We start from the raw sequence: 26,951 nt of genomic DNA on the forward strand, positions 1-26,951 counted from the left end.
TGAGCCGCTGTTTCTGGAAAGAAAATGGGCCTCCTCCCCTTTAAGTAGTCTGAGTTTTTTCTTCATTTAAACTTTTTTTTTTTTTTCACACTTGCTACTTTGTTGCGAATTTACTCCTGGATATTTGGCCACGGTCCAGAACGTTGCCCTTGATTCAGTTGGTGACCATATTAATATTTTGAATTAAGAAGCCAGCGGGGCGTCCTTCGCTTCCCATAATGCCGAGCTATTTTATTTACATAAGGTCGTTCGTGTTTAAATATGTGAAGATTTGCAGGCACATTCCAATTTTCATAGAGGCATCGCAAAGACAACGCGCTCACTCATCACGCATCTCATCAGCTGCTCTGCAATATGGCCCTCGGTAGAAACATTATGTGCTTGGCCAGGCTGCTGGAAGGAAATTTAGCTTTAAGCTTTCCTTTATTGTTTAAAATATGTACCAGCGTAGGGAAATGTGCAGAATCAATGAGCCAATGCATTGAATATAAATAAAGCAGAAGTAACGCGTTCGCCTCTAGCCCTGTGCAGGACGGCCACTGGTGAGGAATCCACATTTTCTACGCTTTATTTGCAGAGCGTAATTATTTTCTCGACTGTTGCTTTTTTTCCCCCCCGCAACTTGCGAGAAAAGAACATTAAACTGCTTTAACCCCATCGGTGTCATGTTATCGGGGTTAAAATTGTAATTTTAATTACTTTTTTTTTTCTTTCTTCTTCCCCCTCGGGCATCTTTTGACGAGACGTGACATTTCATAACCGTTCCTTATTTTTTCCCCTCCGCTTCTTCTTCTCCTCTTTGAAGTTTTATTATGGCATATTCGAGCCGCTGTTGGATCTCATCTTTTTGTCATCGTTACTGGTTTGCCAAATACATCTCCAGTCTTGGTTATGACAGGGTTAGCGTTTGTCTCACAGCAGCACAGAGTGTTTCAGGTCAGGAGTTCACTTGTTTATTACAACCTACTTCCTTAGTGGTAGATAAAAAAAAAAAATCCAACAGTCTATATATTTTTTTTAATTTTTTTGTGGCGTCCTCGCTGATTTGCGGTAACTGCAGTCCTGGTTTAGACACAGGGTAAGGCTCTTTTCATATATGAGCTGGAGGCTACGTGTGGTGTTGTGAAATTCCAGATGCAGTAGCGTAGCATGCTTTGCTAATGTGTCCACTAAAATGCCAGGCGGCGATTTAAAAGTTGGACGGGGCCCCATTGTAGTCAGTACGTTCCATCACGGCATTTTTAGGCTGCATGATTGTGGGACGGATGGTTGTATCTGAAGTTTTTGCTAACCCTACTTTGCAACCTGTAACTCCAGTACTGATGGTTTTTGTAGCTATTGAGACTGGAATGTTCACAGCAGTATAAAGTGTATCAGGTCATTGGCGCCTGTTACATATTAAGGAAGCGATGGATGGACAGACTGATAGGAGGGGGTGGGAGGATGGAAAGTGATAGGCAATGGGTGGGCAGGTGGATAGGATTATTTTTGTAGCCATTCAGACCTGAATGCTCACAGCGGAACCAACTATTTCAGGTCATGGTTGGGGGTCTTCACTAACTTTAAGGTTGCAATTGATGGGAATGGGTGGGGGAGAGATCGGATTTTATTTTATTTTTTGCCATATAGGCTGCCTGTCCACAGGCGGGTTTGAATTGCGTTCCCTGCGGCGACAATCCGGCCGCGGGGAATGCAGTGAAACCATAGCATCGCAATGGAGAGCGCTCCCCCCCCCCCCCCCCCCCCCCCCTCCGTCCCCCGTCTACGAGCGGGTGGCAATTCGGTTCCTGCTCCCAAGCCGCGGGATACCGCAACACCCGTGGACAGGCATCCTAAGACTTGAATGTTCACAGCACAGTGTGTTTCATGTCATTGGGGCATGTTATTACTAAATTTTAATGTTGCGATGGATGGATAGGAATGGGTGGGCAGACAGATGGGGAATGGTTGGGATGTCAAATAGGAATTGTTCTTGTAGCTTTTGAGACGTGTATGCTCACAGCAGCACAGAGTGTTTCATCTCATTATTACGGCACATTTCTGAATTTCATGGTTGTGATAGAAATGGGTGGGCAAACTGAAAAGCATTGTGAAGGCCAGGGCTCTACAGTGATACCTGGTTGTAAAATTGTATGATCTAAGTATTTGCCTAGAGCCTCCATGCCTGCCTGTATCACATCATGTATCCAAGCTAGAGGCGGCCCAACTGGGTACTAGAGCAACCATGCCCTCCTGTATCACATCTTACATCCAAGCTAGAGGCGGTACAACAGGGTACTAGAGCCTCCATGCCTGCCCGTATCACATCTTGTATCCAAGCTAGAAGCGATACAACAGGGTACTAGAGCCTCCATGCCCGCCCGTATCACATCTTGTATCCAAGCTAGAGGCGGTACAACAGGGTATTAGAGCCTCCATGCCTGCCCGTATCACATCTTGTATCCAAGCTAGAGACAATACAACAGGGTACTAGAGCCTCCATGCCCGCCCGTATCACATCTTGTATCCAAGCTAGAGGCGGTACAACAGGATACTAGAGCCTCCCTTCAAGTGTTCAGTTTTCTGCAATAAACGATTCTTTTGGTCTGACATCATAATCCCTTATAACAAACACATAAATTTTGATTTCATTCCGACAACTTCTAGGGGAGGGATTTTTAAAGAAAAAAATACTTTGCCAAGTTTGTGTATGTAATGTCTGTATAAGTATGATGGTCTGGCTTCTTCCCATTCATATATAGTGCACTTTGCATCCAGGCAGTGTTGCAGCTCGCTAAGCGCTGGAATACATAGCAACTGCGGGACAACAGTGTTAATGTATATAGAATGTAGTCTATAGGATGTCAATTGTCATTAGCAGCGGAGACATTCCAACCCTCTTGTTCAGGAAAGGTATGTGAATAGCATTGATATGTAAATCCTCCTATTAAGGCATCTAGTATGGCCATAGTGTCTATACATTGGCAGTTTAATTGAGCTTGTAGCAGTGTCCTAATTACTTTAGCGGAGGGGAGCATATGGTGCTCATTCACACACTTCCCTCCTCAAAGTTCACAATACTTCTCATGGGAAATGTAGATTTTAATAAAAAATAATGAATTCACATTACTTTTAATGTTATATTAGTGTTAGCACATATACTGTATGGCATTAATACTCCTGCAAAGGCATGCACTGTGGACGTTCAATGCATACATTGGATGGGTCTGGAGACATGGCAGATGCTAGGAGTATATTACTGGCATCTATTAGGCGGGTATATCTCTTTTTTTTCTTACCCCAGCGGCAAGTGTCTTAACCCATTGCCAGTCTTCTGTTCCAAACGTAGCATCCATGGAGACATCATGATATGATCATGGAAGCTAATCAAGGCGTGTAATAATATTTGCGCTTTATGGGAATATCGGGCATTCTAAGCGGGGGCCCAACACAGGCCAAGCCATACCGGAGGAACCCAATCAGGCAGCCATATATGTGGGCCCTGTGCTGTCTGGGTAGTCTACGGATTACACATGGGCCTATGATGGGCTATGCACACAAACGTTCTTTCACATTACCAATGGTTCATGTGAAAAAAATCGCTGCGTGACCTATTTTCTGTTTGCAAGGGTTTATTTCCGTTCATGAATATCGGACAGCACATAGACGTTGTCCTTGTATTCTCCTACGGAACATACACAGTGTCGAAAGAAACCCAAAAAGAATCCAGCCCATAGGAATTGTCAGTTTGCTGAAAAATTCAGCATGCGGTTACATCTCAGGCAGATATGTAAATGATTAGAGTTGTGGCGTGATTAGATGAACAGTCTTGCCACCTGATCCCCTGGAACCAGGGCATCTTCAGCGAGGAATCCAGACATACTGTAGTTTGGGCACTGACGACGGCCGTGTTCGTATCTGGAGACCTTGGGGTGAGCGCCTCAATCCGGCCTTTGCTGTGGAGCGGCAAACTGATCAATTCATTTCCAGGCGGAATATCAGAGTAGCAACACAATGCAAGATTCTAATAAGAATGCTGCAGTGTAGGTATTCACTAAAGGCAGACACGTCAATATAATAAAGTCCATTGTATTTCATCCATCATTGTTCAGGCCTGCCACAACATGGGAAAGAACAAAAAAGGTGTGTGTGTGTATGGGGGGCTACATTGTGTCTGTGTAGCCCCTCACTACTTGGGTGTTGAAAGATCTATAAAAGGGATGACTATTATATGCGTCTCTTAACCTCTGTGGTTTCAGGAGTGTTTTGATATTCGGTCAAGCTGATGCAGAAGAAATGAGCACAAAAAAATGACCTAGAGAGTAAAAAAACGTGCCTGTTCGGGCGCCGTCCTCCCCCTCGCATCTCGAATGTAAATTGGTCAAAACATTTGCTTGTGCGATAATTAAGAAACAACGCGACGTAAATCCCCTTTACTTATCCCACACACCAAAATGTTTATTTCTGCCTTCCTAATGAGGCTTAATGAGCCTAATGTTTTAACATGCAGTCTGTTGGAAAGCTTTCATTGGCTCTGCTTGTCTAATTAGTATCGACACAGCAAACAGACCCTATCGGTATCAGGCCATTAGTCTGGCTGTATATACACTGTAAATACATCTTTATTATCTGGCCTCCTGACAAGCCATCTGCTGAAGAAACAATGCCGCGATTTAGCAGATGTTGGCATTGAACGATAAAAGCATCCATTTAGTAAGATCGTGCCGCTATAGGGCAGACAGTACAGGGTTACACGGTGAAAGTGGGCACCCGGCTCCTATCTGTAATTTGTAGTCACAGTTGCGGGGAAATGATAAAACCATGCTATTGTGGATTTATAATTGTAGTCTCGTTTAGAGATGCAAGTAGTAATTAACTTGAAATCGGCATTATACACCAGAATTTACATTCCTGCTGGGTTGGAAATGCTGTTTTAATAACAGTTTGTTTTCACTCCATGAAATTACCTAAGGGTCCTTTTGTGTTGCTCTATTGTAGATGCTATTAACATTCTAAAGGAGATGCAAGCGAATGATGTTCCTATGGACGAGGCCAGCCAGACTCGCTTATTCCATATCCTCAACAACCTAGCCATTAAAGGTGACGCCCAGACCCTGAACATCATCCACGAGTACGGCGTGATGATGGGATTGGTCAATCCCAACGTCAACATGTGTGGCCCACTAGTGACGGTACATTTGAAAAAGTAAGTATGGTTTCTGAAGATGTTCCTCCTTTGTTAAAATGTGCATGAAACGACATTAGAGGGAATGTCTCATAGCGGGGGGAGGGGGGGGGGCACTTTTATTGCCTATCCGCACGATAGGTGATGTATCATCATTGGGGTCTGACCATTGGGAGCGCCAAGAATAAGAACTCTGTATCCCAAGTCGGACAACTGCTCTACTCAATGCCTATAAGGTTAACCAAGCAATGTGTTCGACTAGGTTCCATAGTCCCATCGACTTCCACTGGAGTGGTAGTCTCACACTACATGCTGCCCCATTCATATGGTGTAATTGGAGTGCACTGCTGGCATGATCCTTTTGGGGGGTCCTGGTGTTTCCAGGCACCACTTTTAATTTTGGTTATTTTAGGCACGCTCCGGTCCTGGACAAACAAGGATAACCCCACCAGCCTCTCTGACTGCCTGGTATACATCATTAGTCTAAGGCCTTATGTCCATGGTTACGTGCGGATTCTAAGTGCATCGGATTCCACCCGTGCCCACAGCCATGGACATTTTCCCACCGGTCCAGATGCGGTGCGGGTCTTCTCTGTCCCGGACGGATCTTCTTTTCTCCTGCACTGCGGAGTGTGCAGGCGTGCCGGACGCATGCACAGCAAATTTGTTTTTTTTCCATTCCAATCTCCTGCTTTCCCCCAGATCCACGGCACGTTCGCCGTGTCAGCTGCGGGTGTGCCGCGAATCAGACTGCTTCCATTGACTTCAGTGGAAGCCGTCTGTACTGGAATCCGCAGAAAATGGAGCATGCTGCAATTTTTATTCCGCGTGTGCGATACGCATGCCGGGATAAAATGACATCCGCAGGTATTTAATAAAATGCGGATTCCCAATGATTGTCTATGGGCATATTGACCCGTGGAGATTTCACAACTCAATTTTGTCTGTGGACATGAGGCCCAAGATCTTATGTCCACGGGAGAGTCGGAATCCGCATACGGAATCCGGCCTGTGACCGTGGCGGGAAACCCTACATACCTGTATGTGTAGGTGTTTCCCTATAGGCAGCTTGAACTCCGGATTATCCATAGCGCATTCCTCAATTCAAATCTGTCCATGGACATTGGGCCTAAGACACTAAACTTGCTTTAAATTAGCAGTACTGACCCAGTCAGATCAGCATGTAGTGTCTACCAGTGCATCAGGTAGTCGGAGAAGTGGTGTGGACATCCTTGTTGGTGCAGGACCACAGGGTCGCTTGAAAGTTTGGGCCAAAATTCTGTCCTGGGACCAGAGGGGGATTGAGGTTTCGAGCCCTACTTTCGGCTGTCCCGGATGTCTGCAGCAATTTTCTATCCACCTAATGCACATTGTGCACTGCTCTCTGATTGGCCAGTGCTGATCACATGAGCAGGTATAGTGCATTAGTAGTCTATTGTACTGTGAGGATTGTACTGTAGTCTGAATATTGCATCGGCCATCTTGGACAGCCTTAAACGGGACCGACTACCAAGATATCGGAGGGACAGCAGAGAAGAACAGATGCAAGTTATATCCCCCCTCTTCTCCTGTTCTAGGACAAAGTGTTTGTCCTTCAACTGGAGGATTGCTTTAAATTTCAAGTTTTCACAGGAAGCTAACCCCCTGATCACGTGCTTTTATTAGGGCGAATGGAATCTAGCCCCATCTATGAGTTATAACCGAGACAAAGCAGTTCTTGGAAGGAGTCCATTTTTGTATCACATGGAATGTAATACAAGAAGGGCCGCTGTGTAATACTGCATAGTCCCTGCAAAGGAAATGCCCTTCTGATGGAAGCTTCTTTGAGAAAAATCAGCTGGAGTGAGACTCACTTTGAAAAGGGTTGCAGAATTGCGGGCAACCGTATTGAAAGCACACTTATTTCTTGCATTGCCTGTGGGCAACAAGGTGTGTTCTTTAGAACAGGGGTCCCCAACTCCAGTCCTCAGGGACCACCAACAGGTCATGGTTTCTAGATTTCCTATAGTAAGAACACCTGTGGCAATGTCTGAGGCACCGACCATAATTACATCAGCTGTGCTATACTGAGGAAATCCTGAAAACATGACCTGTTGGCGGTCCCTGAGGACTGGAGTTGGGGAACACTGCTTTAGAACAACTGCAATGAATGGGAGACCTCTAACAAAAAAAGTCATGCACTGTTACAGTCTCCATTAGGTTATAGGATGCACCTTCCTCAGTCAGCAATGAGAAAGTAGTAGTTGGTGAGATATTTAAAGAGGTTGTCCACTTCTATCTGTGTTGCGGCCAGAAGCAGACAGCTCTATACATTGCGCAGTGGCCCGAGTTGGTACTGCAGGCTAAGTGCTATTGAAGTGAATGGGACTCAGCCTGCAGTACCAACCTGGGCCACTGCACAGTGTACGGAGTAGTCTGCTTCCTGCAGCGACAGAGAGCATCGGAGATTGATGAGTGTTTGTACTCGATAATTTTCAATACTCCCATTGATTTGAATATAGCAGCTGTGCTTATGCGTGACTTTCACTTCCCATATATGAGCACCTTAAGACCCCCATAGCTACATGGTACATTCATTATGACCCCACACATTACACACACAGCTCCACTACATCCATCCTGAACTTACACATCACACAGCTCTACTACATCCGTCCTGATTCGCGCACAATACAGACACAGCTCTACTACATGGTACATCCATTATGATCCCCACACATCACACACAGCTCTACTACATCCGTCCTGATTCCCACACATTACGCACACAGCACAATACAGACACAGCTCTGCTACATGGTACATCCATTATGATCCCCACACATCACACACAGCTCTACTACATCCATCCTGATTCAGCACATGAAGCACACAGCCTGCTACATCCTGATTCACACACAGCTCTGCTACTGGTACATCCATTATGATCCCCCCCCCCCCCCCCCCCCCCCCCCACACACACACACACACACACACACACACACACACACACACACAGCTCTGCTACATCTATCTTGATTCTCACACATCACACACAGCTCTACTACATCCATTTTGATTCACACACACAGCTCTGCTACATCCATACTGATTCTCACACATACACATAGCTCTGCTATATCCATCCTGACCCCACACATCACACACAGCTCTGCTACATCCTAATTCTCACACACAGCTCTGCTACATGGTACATCCATTATAATCCCCACACCTCTCACACACAGCACTACTATATCCATCTTGATCCCCACACAAGACAAACATAGCTTGCCTGCTCCCATAGCTGTGACGTCACCGCAGGTCCTTTTAGCTCAGTGGATCTCTGTGGTGACGGTAGGTCGGTGTCTCCTGTCAGGACCGCTGAGTTGTGTCTGAAATAACGGCTTAGTTATATTCTCATTTTGTTATTTTTGTCCTCCCCTTTTTAAGACCCTTAACTCTGTTGTTCTGTCAGGCTCTGTGTTTTTATATATGTTGTAGGACCTTTGATGATGTCACCAGGGGGTGGAGCATGAGAAGCACCCACATACTCACTGACAAGTGGTTTTAAGTAGTTTGATAATCTATACTAGCCTGGGAGGAGCGAGATGCAGCTGCAGTGATCCATTAGAATGGTGCAGCAAAGCAGAAGGACTCATAATAGCAGTGAGTCAATTAATTGCGCCAGCAAAACCCCACCCACTCAACAAGCATATATGTAAAATTACCAGCAGAAGAAAGAAGTTAAAGTAATTGAAATGAATGGGACTGCCAAAGACAGCCAAGTATTATCCCATTGAAATAACTGTGGGTAAGTGTAAGGATCTGAGCGAGTTTGACAAGGGTCAAATTGAGATGGCTAGACAACCATGCCAGGACATCTCCAAAGCGACAGGCCATATAGGGTGGTTAGCACGTACCAAACATGGTCCAACGTATGCATTTGGTAATCCGACGAACTGGTCATGGGCTCCCAAGGCTCATGGGTATGAAGTCTGGTCCCATCACACAGAAGAGCTACTGTAGGACAGAAAAAAAGTTACTGATGACTATGATGGAAAGGTGTCCGATCACACAGGGCATTGCAATCTGCTGTATATTGGGCTACGTGCCCGCACACCTCTCCATGATCATACTGCCCCCTGTCGATAGCCGAAAGTACCTATATAATGACTAGGTGGACATCAGAAATGGACCAGTGGAAGGTGTCCTGGTCTGATAAACCACATTTTCTTTTACATCATGTGGATGGCCACCAGCATATGTGCGACTTACCTAGACAAGGCATTGCATTGGGATGCACTATGGAAGGAAGACCCACCAGTGAAGGCAGTGTGATACTATGGACAATGTTATACTGGGAAATCGTAGATGTTGGCATTCATGTGGATGTAACACATGCCATCTACCTAAAGCTTGTACAGACCAACTACCCAACTCTTGACTGTGTTGTCGCCTAATGGCGGTGGCCTCTTTCAGCAGGATAATGCGCCCTGCCACACTGCAACAATGGATAAGGGACACGACAGAGTTCAAGGCCCCCAAATTGACCAGATATCAGTCCGAAGGACCTTCTATGCAATGTTCTGGACAAGCAAGTCCTAGTCATGGTTGTCGCACCGCAGAGCCTACAGGACTTAAAGAATCTACTGCTAACATCTTGGACCCTTCAGAGCTCTTGTGGGGGCCATTCTTCAATTGGTGCTTCAGGCAGACCTACACAATATTAGGCTTCATTATTATGGCTGATTGGCGTATATATATATATCTACAGATGGTGGTATATTCATTACGTCGGAACTTCCTATATTGACGAGTCATTTCTTCTACATCACCTACACTGTCATCTTACGTAGTAAGTAAATACTGTCCTCCCACCATATCAAAGGCAACCCTATTGTTACAATTAAGAATTTAGAACCGGAGACGAGAGGACAAAGGCATACGTGCTCGCTCACCCTAAGGGGATAAGACGGCGATGAGATGGTTCCTCGTCAAGGATCGCTGAGTCGTAATTAAGTTACATTCATGGCTATTGGTTTTTGAAGGATGATTGGTAAATGACTGGCTTGATGCGCTTTGTACGGATGGTGTTCGATAGCGTGGATTTTTTTTTTATATATATAATTTTTTTTCCTCCTCTGTCAGAAAACCCTGTTGAGTCTGATAATGTAAATGTGGCATTTTTTTTATTTTTTTATTTTTAATGCTGAACAAAAGAGCAAGGAAATGAGCTATCTTGTCTAATCATTCAGTTGTTTAACACAGACTTCCAGTGTAGACTTAATTGGCTGGAAAGCACTTGACATGTGAAGTTAGAGCTGCTCGAAATGCGTGTTTGAGTAAATTTTAAAATAAGTGACAGCTAAATTGTACCTAGGGAAATTACAAAGCCTTCAACACAGTTAATTTTTTTTTTTTTGGCAAGGATTAGTTGTGGTGAGGATTTCATCACTAGTCTCCTTGAAGATTCCTTATTGTCGCGGGATGAAACGGTGGCCAGTTTGCATTAACCCTTAAGGATTACCTGTTCAAATAGAAATGCCCGTCGGTTCAAAGTCGCTGTGTGCCGACATCTGCTACAGATTTAAGCTGGAAGGATTTGGGATTTTTAAGGGTTTTTTTTTTTGTGTTTTTCAGATATATATTTTTTTTAAATTCTAGAGTCCTTACTTCTAATTCCCTTTCTTTTCTCGTCTAGTGATTTTCAGGTTTGAGAGCTTTTCAATCAGTAAAGCCCTTAGGTAAATTGCCACTTAGCTTAAGCTTTGTGCGTAATACCGCAGCACTTCACCGTAATAATCAATACTATGCATTTGCTACTTTACATCCCACCTTCCTCCATTAAAGCCATAGAGCGTGTGTTTATGTATACGTACACGGACTGATTAAGCAATGAAGCTTATGTGTATTTTGTCACTGCAGCTCTGGCACATGTTTGTGTAGGTATACATATTCCGTGTACACAGAGAAGGGGTCGGGAGCCATTTGTATTGTAGAATTGTTGGATTGATCAAGTGGTAAGGGGATCATACATATTAGCTCAGTTGGCCTAGAGCAGCCCATGCATTTCGGATAGCTACCAATTAAACCCTCATTCAGCCTCATGTGAACAGGGAGATATACAGCTGGCCCATGGGAATGAACGATCATAACTATGATCACTTGTCCATGTGAGCCAATTCTTGTCCAATATACAATAAACGCTAGTTGACATGGTTGTGGATAGGCGCTTGTTATATTGGGCAGAGGCGCGCATTCACTGCCATTCCAGTGAGCTATTACACAGAGGGCTGTATGACAGTGCAGGGGGTGGCGGAGGAGATCAGGACGACAGATAGCTATTAGAGGGCTGTATGACAGTGCAGAGGATGGCAGAAAAGATCAGGAGGACAGAGCAGAGAAAGCTACTATTACAGAGGGCTGTATGACAGTGCTGGGGCATGGTGGAGGAGATCAGGGGGACAGAAAGCAGAGAAAGCTACTATTACAGAGGGATGTATGACATTGCTGGGGGATGGTGGAGGAGATCAGGAGGACAGAGCAGAGAAAACTATAACAGAAGGCTGTATGACAGTGCTGCGGGATGGTGGAGGAGGACCAAGAGAAAGGTACTAGTACAGAGAGCTGTATGGCAGTGTTGGAGGAAGGTGGAGGCAATCAGGAGGACAGAACAGAGAAAGTTACTATTACACAGGGTTGGAATTCACTCCTTGTGAATTTTTTTTGTTCATAGCTGTGAGGGGGAACAGGACCAGCAGCTACTTAGAGAAAGAGGATAAGGTAAAGCAAAGGTAGCTGTGTTGTAATGAGTAGGCGTGGTTGTGCTACACAGCTTCTGAAAGATTAGGGAAGAGGAGGTGAGCTTGGGCACATTCATGAGAGAAACCAGCTTATCAGTGCTGGGAACGCCCCCAAGCCAGAAACGTGAATGTACCAGAGATTGCAAACCAAGTATAAGGCTTCCTAAATGCATCAGAAGGGAAATTCAGTGTTAAAAAAAAAAGCATATATTTTTTTTCGGCAGGGACTTGAAAGCATATGGCTGTTGGTTTTTCATGCACAAAGGTTTCCATAGCCTTTTAAGTTGCTGCCAGATGCCTCTTGCAGTGACTTATCTCCCATAAAAACACAAGGATCATATTGAAGTCCAACTGCCTGATTAGTATCTCCTCTGATGAGTGGTCCCCATACACATTTTAGATGATTGGCCGATCATAATGCTTATCATGTGTTTGAGAGCAGTCTACTTCAGCAGATTGGGGAGGACACACAAACTATGCAAGCTGGATCATAACATAACCAATCTGTTGCTCCTTCATGGAATGACCCATTGTCCCAGGTGTCTAGCCACAGACCACTGCGTAAGCTCCATTGAAAGTTTGAATAGGCACCTTTTGTTTACGGCCCAGTGCAATAGCTGTACTCCCCATGTTAAGATTACATTGACAAAAAGCTGCCCCATCATTCAAGGCCATGGCAGAGACGTAGGTTGGCATTTACCAGCAGAACCCAGAGCCCTTGCCTATCTGGAGGCACATTTCCGTAAAGGCCCTACTAAGCACCGTGGGGCCTTGAGTTGGCATAGCGCCAACGGAGTACTTTTTATAACTGGATGCTTATACTTTTTATTTTTTTTTTTTGCATCCTGTTGCTGTTGGCTTCTGCTATAGAGTCCGTTCGGAGTTTGCGCCATTTTTCTATCCTTTTTTTTTAAAATTTATTTTTTATTGCCAAATTTACTCAAGTGATAAACTACCTTTTATTAAGCTCGTGTGAAACACTGAGCCTGAACTCCGCCTTTGACACACTTGGCTTTGCTTCATCTGTACACAAAAAAGGTGGTTTACCAATTTTGGACTTTGCTCCTTTACATGCTCAGTTGCATTTCTTTCCCCCGATCTTGTTTAGCACAGAGCTTGTATGAATTATCCTGGGCTACAATAAAAATGTAAAACGTCTCCTGCTTGAGCTTTGAAACCTCCTTTTTTTTTAATTTTTTTTTTTATTACTACGTCTGAGAGCTTTTTTTTTTTTTTTCCCATTTTCCCCAGTGTCTTTCTTTTAATTTCCTTTCCATCACTGTTATGTACGCAGAGAATATCTTTTCACATCATGCATTCTGAGACTGAAGTCAATTAGCTTGTCCATTTGACTGGCACCATAATCGTTCATTAATTAATCGTTTTGACCTAAAACAGTTCTATTCATGCTGTGGGAATTGGGTATAGTCAGTACTTCTTACTATAGGATAATTGTTTTGCCATCATTTTGAAAAGCTGAATTTCCTCGCTGAATGAAATGGCAATCACAGACTGCTTTTCTCCGTATTTATAGATCTATCTATCTCACGTTCTGTGCTGTCGATCTTACCTCTCAATAGACAATCCTGCTCGACATTGTATAAAGCTGGTTCCTAACGCTGGGGATTTAAATGGGGGCGGGTACAGCAGTGAATACTTAAAAGAAAAAATTATTTTTTTTCCATAAATATAAAAAAAATAATATATATATTTTTTAATATATACACATATATATTTATTTAATATATATTTATTTATATATCTATTTATTTTTTTAATATATTTTTATTATATATAAATAATTTTTTATTTTTTTCTTTATATATAATTAAAAACCTAAATATATATATATATAAAAAAAATTTTTATTTAAAATATATTTAAAAAATATCTAGATATTCTCCCTAAATTTGACAAGGTGAAATCATCTAATTCTTTTACTGTCTCACCTACTGCAAAATTTCAACCGTTGTGACATGACTGGAAACTGAAGTGATATCCTCAATGTCCCTATATCTGTGTAACAGCAGCACTTTCCAACCTTGAAATTAACCTGTAGTTTAGTCTTCACCCGAAATGACAAAAAAAAACAGTAAACATCTCAGCGGGTTGCTGGAAGGCGCGCTCCGTAAGTGAGGCTTGCTTAAAAAAGTGTAACGGCATGGGAGCCTGCCAGGTAGGGCTCATTTTCACCCTTTTGTCAGTAATCCTGCAATGAGATGAATGTTTCCTTCACGTATATATTTTACTTCTGTAGCACAACCCCATATTTGGTTGTAAAATAGTAATTCTGTTGCATGGCAACACACATTGCTCGCAACGGGCAAAAAAAAGGCAGCTTTTAATAGTAGGGTGTAAAATACGTTTATTTTAAAAGGCAAGTAAAGTATGACAGATGTATACTTGAGAATAGAGCTGATATTGCGCTTGGCAAGTGTTTCGTCTTGTCTGCTCCTGGTTTGGTATGCTACTTTAGGGTATGTTCACACATAGTGGAATTGGCGCGGGTTTACCATAGCGGAAAATCTACACCAAATTCTGCACAGGAAGTACGGCAAAATCTGCAACTTTCTTGCGGATTTAAGTACTGGTCCACAGCAGAAGTCACTACTTCAAGTGAAAGGATGAGATTTGCTACAGATCCGCATCAAAAACGGTGTCAAAATCCTCACCAAATGGTTTTGACTTTTTTGGTACACCAGGATCCACAGCACAAAAGATTCTGCAGATCTTGGTGCTGATCCACAACAAAATCTGCAAAGTTTGAACATAGACTTAAGATATGTTCAGACAGCAAAATGCACGGCAGCGTTTTCTGCATGAATTCCGCCTCTGAAAACCGTGGCAAAATCTGCGGCATCCTGTCTAGGTTTTTGCCATGGATCCGAGCATGGATTTATCCCTGTCAATGGGCAAAATCCACGTGTGGAATTCCAATGTAGAGCCACATTTCCACATTGAATTTTGCACTTGGTGTTTGCTCATTGACAGGTCTTACACGACAGGCAACTACATAGTATGTAAGACCGAAAAAAGACATTTGTCCATCCAGTTCAGCCTATTACCCCCAATGTTGATCCAGAGGAAGGAAGAAAAAAAATTGTGGTGGTAGCCAATTTTGCCATTGTAGGCGAAAAAAAAAATCCTTCCTCACTCCAATCTGGCAATCGGAATAATCCTCAGATCACCGACCCTGCTGAATTAATTAGTGGTTATAACATATAATATTGTATCGCCCAAGTAAGGCGCCTGGGCTTGCTACACTTTTAGAATCTGTACGGTCAGAAACTACATTGTGGAACCATGGCAGTTTCTACGGGAGAAAGTTAAATGGTTTTGTAGAGTGCCACAAAGATGATTCCATTAGGCACACGTGAAAGCACCCATGGGTGGCAATAAACATAGATCGTCCAAACCCGCCGACTTCGGCAGGAGCAGTCTGTGTATGGGGTGTGGGGCTCCCTACTCTGCACCTGTTGCCGGATGTTTGGGGCAAATGATGATTAGGCAGTCATATTACAAAGGTCTTCTCTCCTAGAATCACTGAGAATGCGTCGGTAGTATGGTGCCATATGGAGGCACTACCAGTACTACTTGGGGGAGGAGCTGCCAAGAGCAGGATGTTGCTCTGCTCCTATGGAGCATTGGGAGGGTAGACCTTGTGGCTTTCGTGGGTAAACTGGAGTAATGCTTTTGATTACGGCAGGGTTCCTTCTTCCTGGTTTTTTAAGTGTTTGGCATAGTGCAAACAACTTCAACACGGAGGAAAGGTGTGTGGGTGTGGGCTTGCCCCCCAAAAAGTCTTGTGGATTGCCATGCCATTCAAGTCCTACTTCTCTGGTTTCAGTCAACAGTGAAGTACTTGTTGTAAGTATTACAGATTCTTCCAAATGATCGGATTCAGAACTTGACCAAACTTTCAGTTTAGTAGTTTAGCCTTTTCCATAGACGGTCAGTGCTTTTTTTCCAGGGTGAGAACTGAAAGATTGACTTTAGTTTTCTTTTGCTTTTAATTTAATCCCATCTTCTTGTTTTGTCCTACAGGAATGACTTGTCTGCTGCCCTGAATGCCCTGGTAGCATGCACTAAAAAGTACAAGTGCAGTCCTTTTTTACATAATGTGATAGGCAGCCTGGTGGAGACCGGAGAAACCGATTTGATTAAAAAACGTAAGTGTGAAATCCAGTGTGTGTATAATATTTGACTTTTTCAAAATTTTTAGCGAAGCCTGATGTATAGAAAATGGCCAATAAAGCCACTTAACCGAAAGGTGTTTTTACGCGGAATGATTCTCGTTTAGGTTCCCGACTGAACAGTAAGTCATTCACTTCTAATGCGTTGGTCAGTTTCTTCATGCAAAAAGCTAAACGACGTAGCATTTCGTGTAAACTTATGAATGACTGGCTGCTTATTATGAATAGACTCGGGTGAACTACAACGATCCCTGCCCCCCCCCCCCTGCCTCCATACAGTCAGTGATGCTCGACCCTGTGTAAAAAGACAGGAGCGATTATCACTGGGACGACCTGTTGGGCAGCCGTAGCCCAACAGGTCATCCCGTGTAAAAGCACCGTATAATGTAAATGTTAACTGCACTGACTGATATCTACTATCAAAAAAACAAGGCCAATTCGTTCGAGTGAAAACCCACTGTGATTGCACATAGTTTGTAGAGTAATCTTCTGATGATGGGACATTTCTTTGATTGAAGCACAAAGGTCAAAAATTCTATGCGGTTTCTCTTGATTTAATTGAATGGCGCTGAGCTACAGTACCAAGAGCAAAGAGGCTGCATCTTTCAGTGAATCCCATTTTTACTGCTGTTCGATAGGGGTCCCAATGATCAGATCCTTATGCAAGGATATAGGTAGTACACCAATGATTGCCCACTTTATCAGACACTGGCCATTTTTCAATTGGAGCTTTCCTGTATGGAAATTATACTCATGACCCGGAGGTCCAACATGAAATCGAGGTGACATTTTTCATGGACCAGTTTCAGTATGAGCCAACATTAGAATGGGAAAGTCCAGCGATCTGAGCAACTTCCAAAAAGGCATGGTCATCGGTTCTAGGCTAGCCGTGGCCAGGATTTTATACACAACGAGCCTGCTGGGGGTTTTCTTCAACTGTGTGAAGAGTAATCAAAGAATGGTGCGATCGAGTAGTAATAATAATCTTTATTTGTATAGCGCCTACTTATTCCGCAGCGCTTTTGAGGCACATGGGGAACACAAACAATATGAAATTTACAGAAATTACAAGTTACATGTGGTATTCAATTTGAAAACTAGGGGGGTGGGGGTGATACAGAAGGTACAGGGACAAGTGGTGGAGCAAGGGGGAACACAGCAATGTGGTAACATGTGATACTGTTTTTAGGACACAAACGGGATGGGGGGAGTACAGGAGATATGGGGCAGGAAGGGTACACGATAGGCAAGCGTGGAAAGCCATAGGGAGGGGCGGTGGTCATATTTTGAAGGTGGAGGACTAGATCAGGAGGTTTGGTATGCTACTGTGAAGAGGTACATCTGTAAGTACATCTGAAGTTCCGTTCGTCTGGAGTTCAGGTTTTTTGGGGGGAAAGTGTTCCAGAGGATCGGTGCTGTTGTAGAGAAGTCCTGGAGGCGAGAGTGTGAGGTTCGTATAACAGGGGTGTTTAGTCGTGAGTGTGTTAGATCAGAGCGCATGGGCTGGGGGTGATGTATGGAACGAAGGGAAGCGTCGTACGGTGGCACGGCACTATGGAGAACATTGTGGGGTGAGGATGATGAGTAAAAACATCCAGCGAAATAGGATCTTGTGGACCGAAGCAACTCGTTGGGGGCAGAAAGGAAAGTGCATAGTCAGGGGGGTTGCAACTGATTACAATGTTGGTGCTCCAACGTGTCCAAAGCGCTCATCTTTTCTTGACTAGTCCGAGCGCCATTACTGTCTAAACAGCAACAGGAAGTTGGGACTCCAGTGAGCCCAAGGAGTGCAAAGATTGTTTTACTGACCCTCACCTGGTCAGTTGAATCCAGATTTCTGTTGCACCATGTTGATGGGGAGGTCAGAATTTGGTGCAAGCAGCATGAATCGATGACCCCTTCTTGTCAGGCGTCAACCGGTCAGGCAGGTGGAGTAATGGTGTGGGGGGTGTTTTCTTCGCACACGCTGGGTCCCTTGATACCTGTTGATAGACACCACAACGAATTGGTGTGACTCTAAAGGCCAATAAGGTGAACGTATCTCTACCACAAATCCCGCAATAGATTTTTTTTTCCTTGGACCAAAATGTGACCGTACAACCAATAGAACAGCCAGTTGCGACCAGTGTTTTGTACTGCGTGTTGTTCAGGTTGCATCCCAGTGTATAAACACGAATTACCGTGTTTGCTATTACACTACTTGAGTTCTTTCTTATTTTTCTGTATTAATTTTATATACTTGTGTCCCTTCTGAGAAGCGGTTTGAGCATTTTTTTTTTCCCCTCCCTCGCCTCTCCTACAATATGAGTAGTTATTCCTTAGACCTTTTCAGATGCCTAAGTGTAATTTGCATTGTATCGGCTAACAATACCTAATTCATGTCATCTCATTGCTGCTTGGACATATCTAATCTGTGAGCTCTAAATCCATTTTTTTTTAAAGAAATGTTTATACGAGAAGCCTAAGATAAAAGGCTTTTTGTAGCACTTAGTACATTCTGCTAACCTAAGCATTTAATTACAAGCCTTCCCATTGAGCTGCCTTTTTTTTTAATCCAAAGAGTCCACAGTTAGTCCAGACATTTCAACAAAGCCTAATGAATGACAGGTATTATGTTCACAATATTATCCCGGTGCCCTCCCATGTTTTCATGGATAATGAATTAAAACATCAGCGACCATACTTCATTCTAACTCGCAGACCCTTTAGACGAACGTTCTCCGCGGCTTTTGTGGATAATAGCCATACATTTTGTAATTGATCTGTAATTGAGAATCACCTTTTCATTGGGAACATGTACTGCTGTGGGCAAAGCGATTTTCTCATTCCTTCCTATGACTGCATGAATAGACCTTTTTTTTTTAACCATTTTTAAAAGTTTTATGTGATTAAGGGGGGAAAAAAGTTGAGCACTTCAGATTCACCTCGCAGCCTTTTTTATTAAATTTTTTTTTTTTCTTTAACCAAGTCATTCACTTTTTGTTCTACATGTGAAAGCAAATCCTGCTCACTAATAAGTCTATTGTACAAAGCTGGACTAACTAGAAAATTCGTAGATGGACGGCATTGAAGTTTGAAGCTACTTTTCACTTGCGGGCAAAGCACCAACTAGGGCTCGGATGTAACTAGTTTTCCAAAAACTTTTCGTCTTTTTCAACTGCGCCTAATCGGTAGAGGTCCAGCTTGCCCAATACCAGCACCAGTTTTTATGTTGGCCATATGCTTGAGAGAATGGTCTCCCGAAATGGACGAGTTTGGGTCTATTGGGCGACTGTCGGCTGCACATTCTACCTAATCAACTTTTTGGAATGGAAGATGGCAAACAGTGGTCTGCCACAGGTATGAGCTGGCCTGTGGGAAAATTCTGCCTGATAGCGGAAGTATATGGTATGAATGCTGAATCCAGTCAATCAAGACAGACACGGGAAGCCTGTAAAGTAAAGCTGAAAGTAAGGGTCCTTTTACACGGAATGATTATCACTGAAATGAATCGCTGCATCGTGCAAAACTGAAAGATAGTCATTGGTTTAGTGTGAACACGGCCAACAATTAACCGATGAATGAGAAGTGAATGAATTATTCGTTTTATGCAAGCATTGAAATCATTGCTAAGTCATTCTATGCAATAAACTTACCATTCACTTCTGTTGTCCCCTCCGTCTAGTACAGGAGCCCAGGTCACACTGCTCCGATCCTGGAAGATGCTGCCACAGTCATCATGATTGCTATCAGCTTCTTCTATGTTTGGCGTGCTGGACCAGGGCACACAAAAAAGGCTTGGTTTAGGCTTATTTCTTTATTTTAAGCTGACCGTACATTTGGAATGGATTTTAATCTTTACTCTGACTGGTGGGATGGTTTGTACTAAATGATCAGCCCCATTGCAGCCAATGGATATCTCAAATGTATGGCCATCTTTAAAAGGGATCTTCATTTCTTACGTGGGAATACCCCTTTAAATGTGCCTTAACGCAACAAAAAAATATGAACATCCATAGACACTAATGCAATCGGTGAATGGTCATGCTGGGCTCCAGGGGAGCAAGGATATTTGGTCAGAGGCATCCTGCCATGTATAAAAAAAAAAATACTGTTGTGCCAAATTGATTACGCAGGAGTTTACCACCATGTGAAGTCCAACTACTGAGACAACTTTATAACTGTTAATCTTAAAGGGTCTTTGTAACTCTTAAAGCATATCGGTCATCAGACTAGACAGACCTATATAAGAGAAGCTTAGTATGAGGATAGGGTTGCTCTCCTATTGACCAAAACGGCACAAAAATATTTTTGCCGTTGGGGTAATAGGAGCAATTAAACAATACCTAGCCCATTTTTGAGTTCCTTATATTCATTAAGGGAGTATTCTGTTCAGTTTTCTTGCCTGCTGTGATTTTAACAAGACCCCTGCTCCTAGGAATGTTCCCCATTGTGGATTGTTGTACACAAGTTTTTGTTTTTTTTTGGCCTTTTTAAGCTTCCTGCACCTATAACACGACTTCTCAAAGTTTTTTTTGCCTCAAGGCTTGGTTCACACTGACCATTATTATTTTATTTTTTTTTTAATGACAGATTTGTCAGTAACTAGGTTTTCTATACCTTTATTTATTGGGCAAGGCACCTGTGAATTCCAATACTTCCAATCTCATCTCCTTAATTGAATCACCTTTTGCCAATTAGCTCTTGAAGTCATTAAAGGGGTTGTCCCGCGCCGAAACGGGTTTTGTTTTTTTTTCAATGCAGGGGTTAAAAAAGAACACCGGACAGCGCTTACCTTAATCCCCGCGCTCCGGTGAAGATGGCCGCCGGGATCTTCTACCTCCGTGGACCGCAGCTCTTCTGTGTGGTCCATTGCCGATTCCAGCCTCCTGATTGGCTGGAATCGGCACGTGACGGGGCGAAGCTACACCGAGCCCCATTGAGAAGAGCAGAAGACCCGGACTGCGCAAGCGCGTCTAATTTGGCCATTAGACGGCGAAAATTAGACGGCAACCATGGAGACGAGGACGCCAGCAACGGAACAGGTAAGTGAATAACTTTTGATAACTTCTGTATGGCTCATAATTAATGCACAATGTACATTACAAAGTGCATTAATATGGCCATACAGAAGTGTATAGACCCACTTGCTGCCGCGGGACAACCCCTTTAAGGCTGGCTGCGCACGGCCGTTTTGGATTCCACATGCGGGATCACGTAGCAGAATTTGACCCTGTGCCAAGCTGGCATCCACGCGTACCTGACATTTCCTTTTAACCTGTACTGCGCATGGTCCACACAGCCGGCATACATGCGCAGTACAGTCTTTTTTTTTTTTTTTTTTTTAAATTTTCAAATCCCTGCTTTACCCGCATTGTCGCTAGGTGATGACACAGGTACCCGCGACCTTCAATGGAAACCGTCTGTGCGTAATCCGCACTGAAATAGAGCATGCCACGGTTCTTCCTCCGCAAGCGGAAAATCGCAATTGATTTCCACTCATGTAGATGAAAAAGCGTTTTGCCATAGCATACTTTGGGCAGTATATGCTGAGGAATTTGTAGGCAGACGTCCGATCCGGATTCCACAATGCGAATTGGCCTGTGTGCAGCCAGTCTAAAACAGAGGTTCATTTACTTTTTCCTATGGATGATTGCGCAATGCACTTAATAAGGCCTGAACGGTACAACCGTATGTTATTAATTTAGTGAGATTGTGCTGGTCTATAAATGTGACTTGGATAACCACTCTTTATTAGTAATCCGTACAAAAATCCCAGGTCCTTCCAAAGGGTTCACTTACTTTTTTGCAACTCTTCCCTGATCCTTGGGAGTTTGATTGGCGCAAGTGATTGCTGGTAAAGCGCCTTGACACTTTAAATATCCTCTTGACTCCGTAGGCCAAACGGTGGGCCACTGATGATCAGCAATTAATTCACATTGTTCTGACCTTGCCACCTCTGGAAACCGTATTAAATATATAGTCTTGTCTTTCCTGCCCCTTTTAATGCTATTTATTGTTCTCGCGCCCGATTCAAGCACAATATAAACTGGTAATAATAAAACCCCTTTTTATCGCCAACAGTTGTGGACCGCCTGTCTGACTTCATGGATGATCAGTGGGTGCTCCATGAACTTTTCTTCGCCTTCATCAGCACAGGAAAATACAGCGAGGCCGAGAAGATTGCAGAGGTGAGACTCGTAAATGCGCTCCTCTAATCACAATGTCACGTTAGTGGCCATGCTTAATTGGAACACATTTATTACAGTAACCTTTAATTACGCCTCCTCTGATTCGTATTAATAGAATATAACTTTAATAATGGGAAGGCTGGAAAAGAAGAGGACAGGCTTAGTCGGCCGGCTACATAAGTACGTCTTTTATCAGTGTAATTATAGATCAGGACCAAGCGGTCTCATCTGCGTCGGGGATCTGTCTCCTTGGCTCGAGGTGGTCAGACGGAGGGGAAGGAATACACTGATATTTGCATAATAAATCTCGAATTGTGGAACAATTAAATTATAGCGGCATTCCTGGGTGTAAAGTTGTTTAATCCTCCGAGCTAAGGAATTCTTTGTACTTAAAAGCTCTGGAATTTAATTTGCGCCCGTCCTTGCTAAGATTTAGCCGTTGCGCTTGTCTTCAAACTTAATCAGCCAAGTGCTGTCGGCTAACGTTTGGCATTTTCATTTACCGGGATCTTATTTATTTATTTTTTTTTCCTCCTCCCCCCCCCCCCCCCCTCCTGTTTGTCTTTTCTTTTCATTGTCCCCTCCCGCTGTGGTAAGCAGCTTATAGGAAGGGGTAGGTGACAAATTTGGTCTGCTAGGGCTTAGTATATTTTATCTGGGAGTTGATTGAAATTTTCCTTCCTGAAACTGATAAGTCAAAAAGAGAAGCCGTAGAGAGTGCGCACCCGGATTGTAATTATGTTCCTTGTAACTTTTTTTCTCTTGGGTTTTTTTTTTTTTTGGCTAAGGGAAAATGTATATTATTGGCAAAGCGTTAGGAGTTCTAATTCTGGCTTCTCCTGATACTCCTAGGGCGTTTAGAGTAACGGGACATTCAGTTGGAAGACAACTGGGTTTTGGTCAAAACAATTTTATTTTTCAATTTTAAATGTTTTTTAATATGATTTATTATGCGATTGGCAATTCTGTCGCTGCTTTCTGAGAGGTGTGGCCAATATCTAGGCTGAGTCAAAAATTTGGAAACGCCCATCTACTTGATGGAAAACTTCTTTAAGCGTCTACTTTAAAACGATTTCTGTTGATGATTGGTGGGATCCTACCACTTGGATTCTCGTCAATTCCTAATTAGCTATTTCCTGGGGCTGAAGGAAACAGAAAGCCTTGACCATAACGTAGCGGCCTGCTTTGATACTGCAGGAGCAGCTCCTGTTGAATTCAATAGTTGTGCTGCAGTACCAACCCGACCCACTGCCCTATGGTCAGTGCTTTCTGCTTCCTACAATGACCGCAGTGACAGTGGCCCCAGGAAGGAGAAGAGCTGCAGGTCGTCACTGAACATTTATTGATGACCTATAGGACACCGCTGTCGGTGCTTAGGGCTGGATGTTGTCAGCGCAGGAAATTGGAGCTCTGGCTTCACTCCCATTAAAATCAATGTGAATGCCACACTGCTATTACACTTCCTGCTCCTGTTACTGAGAGGATCAGATATCCTGTTACTATGAGGATCGGACCTCCTGTTACTATGAGGATCGGACCTCCTGTTCCATCCATAATGGGGAGCGGGAAGTGGAAAAGAAGCACAATGCTCCTATTGATTTCAGTTGGAATGAAGCTGGCGCTTCCACTTCCTGTCTGCTGATGACATCTGGTTCGCTGCCCTCAACAGCTGGCTGGACGATCCCTGTTCATCAACTGCACCCCTATCAAAGGGGCTGTCTCAAGGGAAAAAAAACTTAAAAACGGCTGGGCGTGCAATAAAATAGCAGAAGAGGCAAGACTTGCCTCTCTGCTTCACCCGAGAAACGGCAGACTAGCTCCGGTGACAATCCCACTGTCAGCACAAAATTGAAGTCAGGTGGCCGCTGCAGCCAGTCAGAGGCCTTAACTTCACGTTCCAAACTCCTAGCATCATGGCACCCAGGATGTGGGCACTGATGCCAGAAAAATAGGCGGTGATGCTGCTGTTTCAGATTGGCTGTAGCAGTCACCTATCTTCCAATCTGTGCTGACAGTGTGATCCTCACTGAAGCTGAGGGTAGAAAAGAGGTCAGGATTTCCTTTTTGGTTATTTTAAAATCTGTTTTGGCTTGTCACCCGCTTGTTTTGGTTTGTCTATTGGTTTCTTTCTAGTTTAATGTTTGGTTTTCTATTTTTTTTTTTTGTCTTCAAATTTCTCTTTTCTTCTAGTGGTCAAAGCTCAGATTTAGATTTCAGATGTAGCATTTCAAATCCCATGCTTAGAGAAGGGGTTAAAGGGGTTGTCCCGCGGCAGCAAGTGGGTCTATACACTTCTGTATGGCCATATTAATGCACTTTGTAATGTACATTGTGCATTAATTATGAGCCATACAGAAGTTATAAAAAGTTTTTTACTTACCTGCTCCGTTGCTAGCGTCCTCGTCTCCATGGTGCCGACTAATTTTCGCCCTCTGATGGCCAAATTAGCCGCGCTTGCGCAGTCCGGGTCTTCTGCTCTCTTCAATGGAGCTGCTCGTGCAGAATGCCGGCTCCGTGTAGCTCCGCCCCGTCACGTGCCGATTCCAGCCAATCAGGAGGCTGGAATCGGCAATGGACCGCACAGAAGAGCTGCGGTCCACGGAGGGAGCAGACCCCGGCGGCCATCTTCAGCAGGTAAGTATGAAGACGCCGGACCGCCGGGATTCAGGTAAGCACTCTCCGTTTGTTTTTTTTAACCCCTGCATCGCGGTTGTCTCGCGCCGAATTGGGGGGGGGGGGGTTAAAAAAGACGTTTCGGCGCGGGACAACCCCTTTAAATAATAAAATTGATTGTGCCTGCAGCTCCCACTAGAGAGAACTAATGTGTATTCCGGTGTATAAGACGACCTTTTAACCCTGAAAAATCTGCTCTGCGGTGCATTGAATGGCTGTGATTGGCTAACGCAGCGCCAACTTTCATTGACTGATGCTGCCTGAGTTAGCCAATCACAGCATTAGCTTTCCAGAGCCAGGGATTTCAAGCCCTGCATCCAGAAAGCAATGCTCTTTCGGCGACGAGGAGGGAGCGACAGCCTGCAGCAGCGCCGTAGAATGCCGCGAGAGGTGAGTACGGCTTATAAGGCGACAGTTGGGGGCTCGACTTATACGCCCAGTCGCCTTATACGCTGGATTATACGGTGTATATACTGGGGTTTTTTTTGTTAACATTGAGCTCCACTCCATAATCAAGCAGCAATGACTGCCATTATGGAGCCGGGAAGGAGGTTTTTTTTTGTTTTGTTTTTTTTAACCCTAAATGGGCTAATTGGCTTCTGCCTCATTTTTTTTTTGCCATCCTCTGGATCAGCAAGGGGGGAAACAGGCTGAACTAAATGAACACGGTCTCCCTTCAGCCCAACATACTATGTTACAGAGAGCACCGAAACTAATAACCTAACATCATATTTTAGGACTAATCATTAAAACGAAGCTGCCCCCCCACCACTTAGAACGATGCATTAATAAATGAGTAATGATGCCCTCTTTTCCCAGAGTCGACATTTATCGCCTATCCACAGAGCATTATATTGTTGGGAGTCCCGCTGATCACGAGAACTGGCTTCCCCCATTCCTCCTCGTTGCACAACCACCGTGAGGACGAGATGGGAAGACACGGTGCGGCGTACTGCTGCTCCGTACAGCGCACTGTTATCTTCGCCATTCCCGTAGACTTTGAATGAAGCTGGAGGCATACACGCTCCACTGCCACTCTATTCTAGCTCCTCCTCACTGGTTTCCTGCGGGTTTGTACGGGATTTATTGTAGTCAGTGGTTTTTTATTTGTGGTGGTGGAAATTTTAGGGGGGATCCAGCACTTGGGATTGTGAGATTATATAACCTTGTTTCCTTTGTAATGCCTTACGCATGGGGTCTGGATTTAATAAGAAGTTGCAAGTGAAAATATTGGAGTGGGAGAGTTGATGAATTGCGAGCGTTCCCATTTACTTGGTGATTGACTGACTGCGCTCAGTGTTCACAATCGGTAATAATCCATGTGATTGATAAACTGACATGTTTAAAAAACAGTTGTTTGGAGGAAGTTGTCGCACAAGAATGGAGGCTTTCTGCTCTTTGTTATCCCTTTTGTTCTTATGCTAATGATATTGAGCGTATTTTGTTTCTTTGCTATTGTTCCTCGCCGTTATATTTACAGGAATTAATAATTTTTTTTAATGTTCTTTGTGACTGTAGGAACAGCCATAGGAAGGAGCGCAGCAATTTTTCAGCTTATCAAAGGCCTGAAGTTGTTTAAAGGAGCTCTAGTCCTTGCAGAATTTTTTTTTCGATATTCTAATAATCCTTTTTAGGCCCCTACTGCTCGTTATCTATCCCTTATTTCAAGGGAACAGTCAGTCTCGTTCACTAAAGTAACCAGGGTTTGAGCGGCGGAGCTACATTCGGGGTAATCTGCTGTTATGTCAATTACTTTACGTAGAATCCGGTAGACAACTGGCGACCTACCACAATGTTTCTTGAAGTGTCTATGGGGGTGATAAGTATTTTGGGTAGTAACAGACCCTTCTATTTTAGGGTTCCTATAAGATCATCTTACTATAAGAGATACTAAGGGACGAATGCGCACCTTCTGGACAACACCCCAAACTTCTTGTCCTCTTGGGAAAACCGGAATGTGGTCTTA

General features: G+C 43.7%; 1 protein-coding gene across 1 annotated transcript in view; it reads left to right on the forward strand.

Moving 5' to 3' along the window:
• LRPPRC (leucine rich pentatricopeptide repeat containing) overlaps positions 1-26,951 on the forward strand; it is a 156,899-nt gene that overhangs the window by 76,305 nt on the left and 53,643 nt on the right. The window contains exons 23-25 of the mRNA XM_066595564.1: positions 4,978-5,185; positions 15,994-16,118; positions 22,206-22,312. Coding sequence (XP_066451661.1) covers positions 4,978-5,185; positions 15,994-16,118; positions 22,206-22,312 — 440 coding nt within the window. The remainder of the gene's footprint in view (positions 1-4,977; positions 5,186-15,993; positions 16,119-22,205; positions 22,313-26,951) is intronic.

Source organism: Eleutherodactylus coqui, chromosome 3 (genome assembly GCF_035609145.1).
Source record: "Eleutherodactylus coqui strain aEleCoq1 chromosome 3, aEleCoq1.hap1, whole genome shotgun sequence".
NCBI classification, from domain to species: domain Eukaryota; kingdom Metazoa; phylum Chordata; class Amphibia; order Anura; family Eleutherodactylidae; genus Eleutherodactylus; species Eleutherodactylus coqui.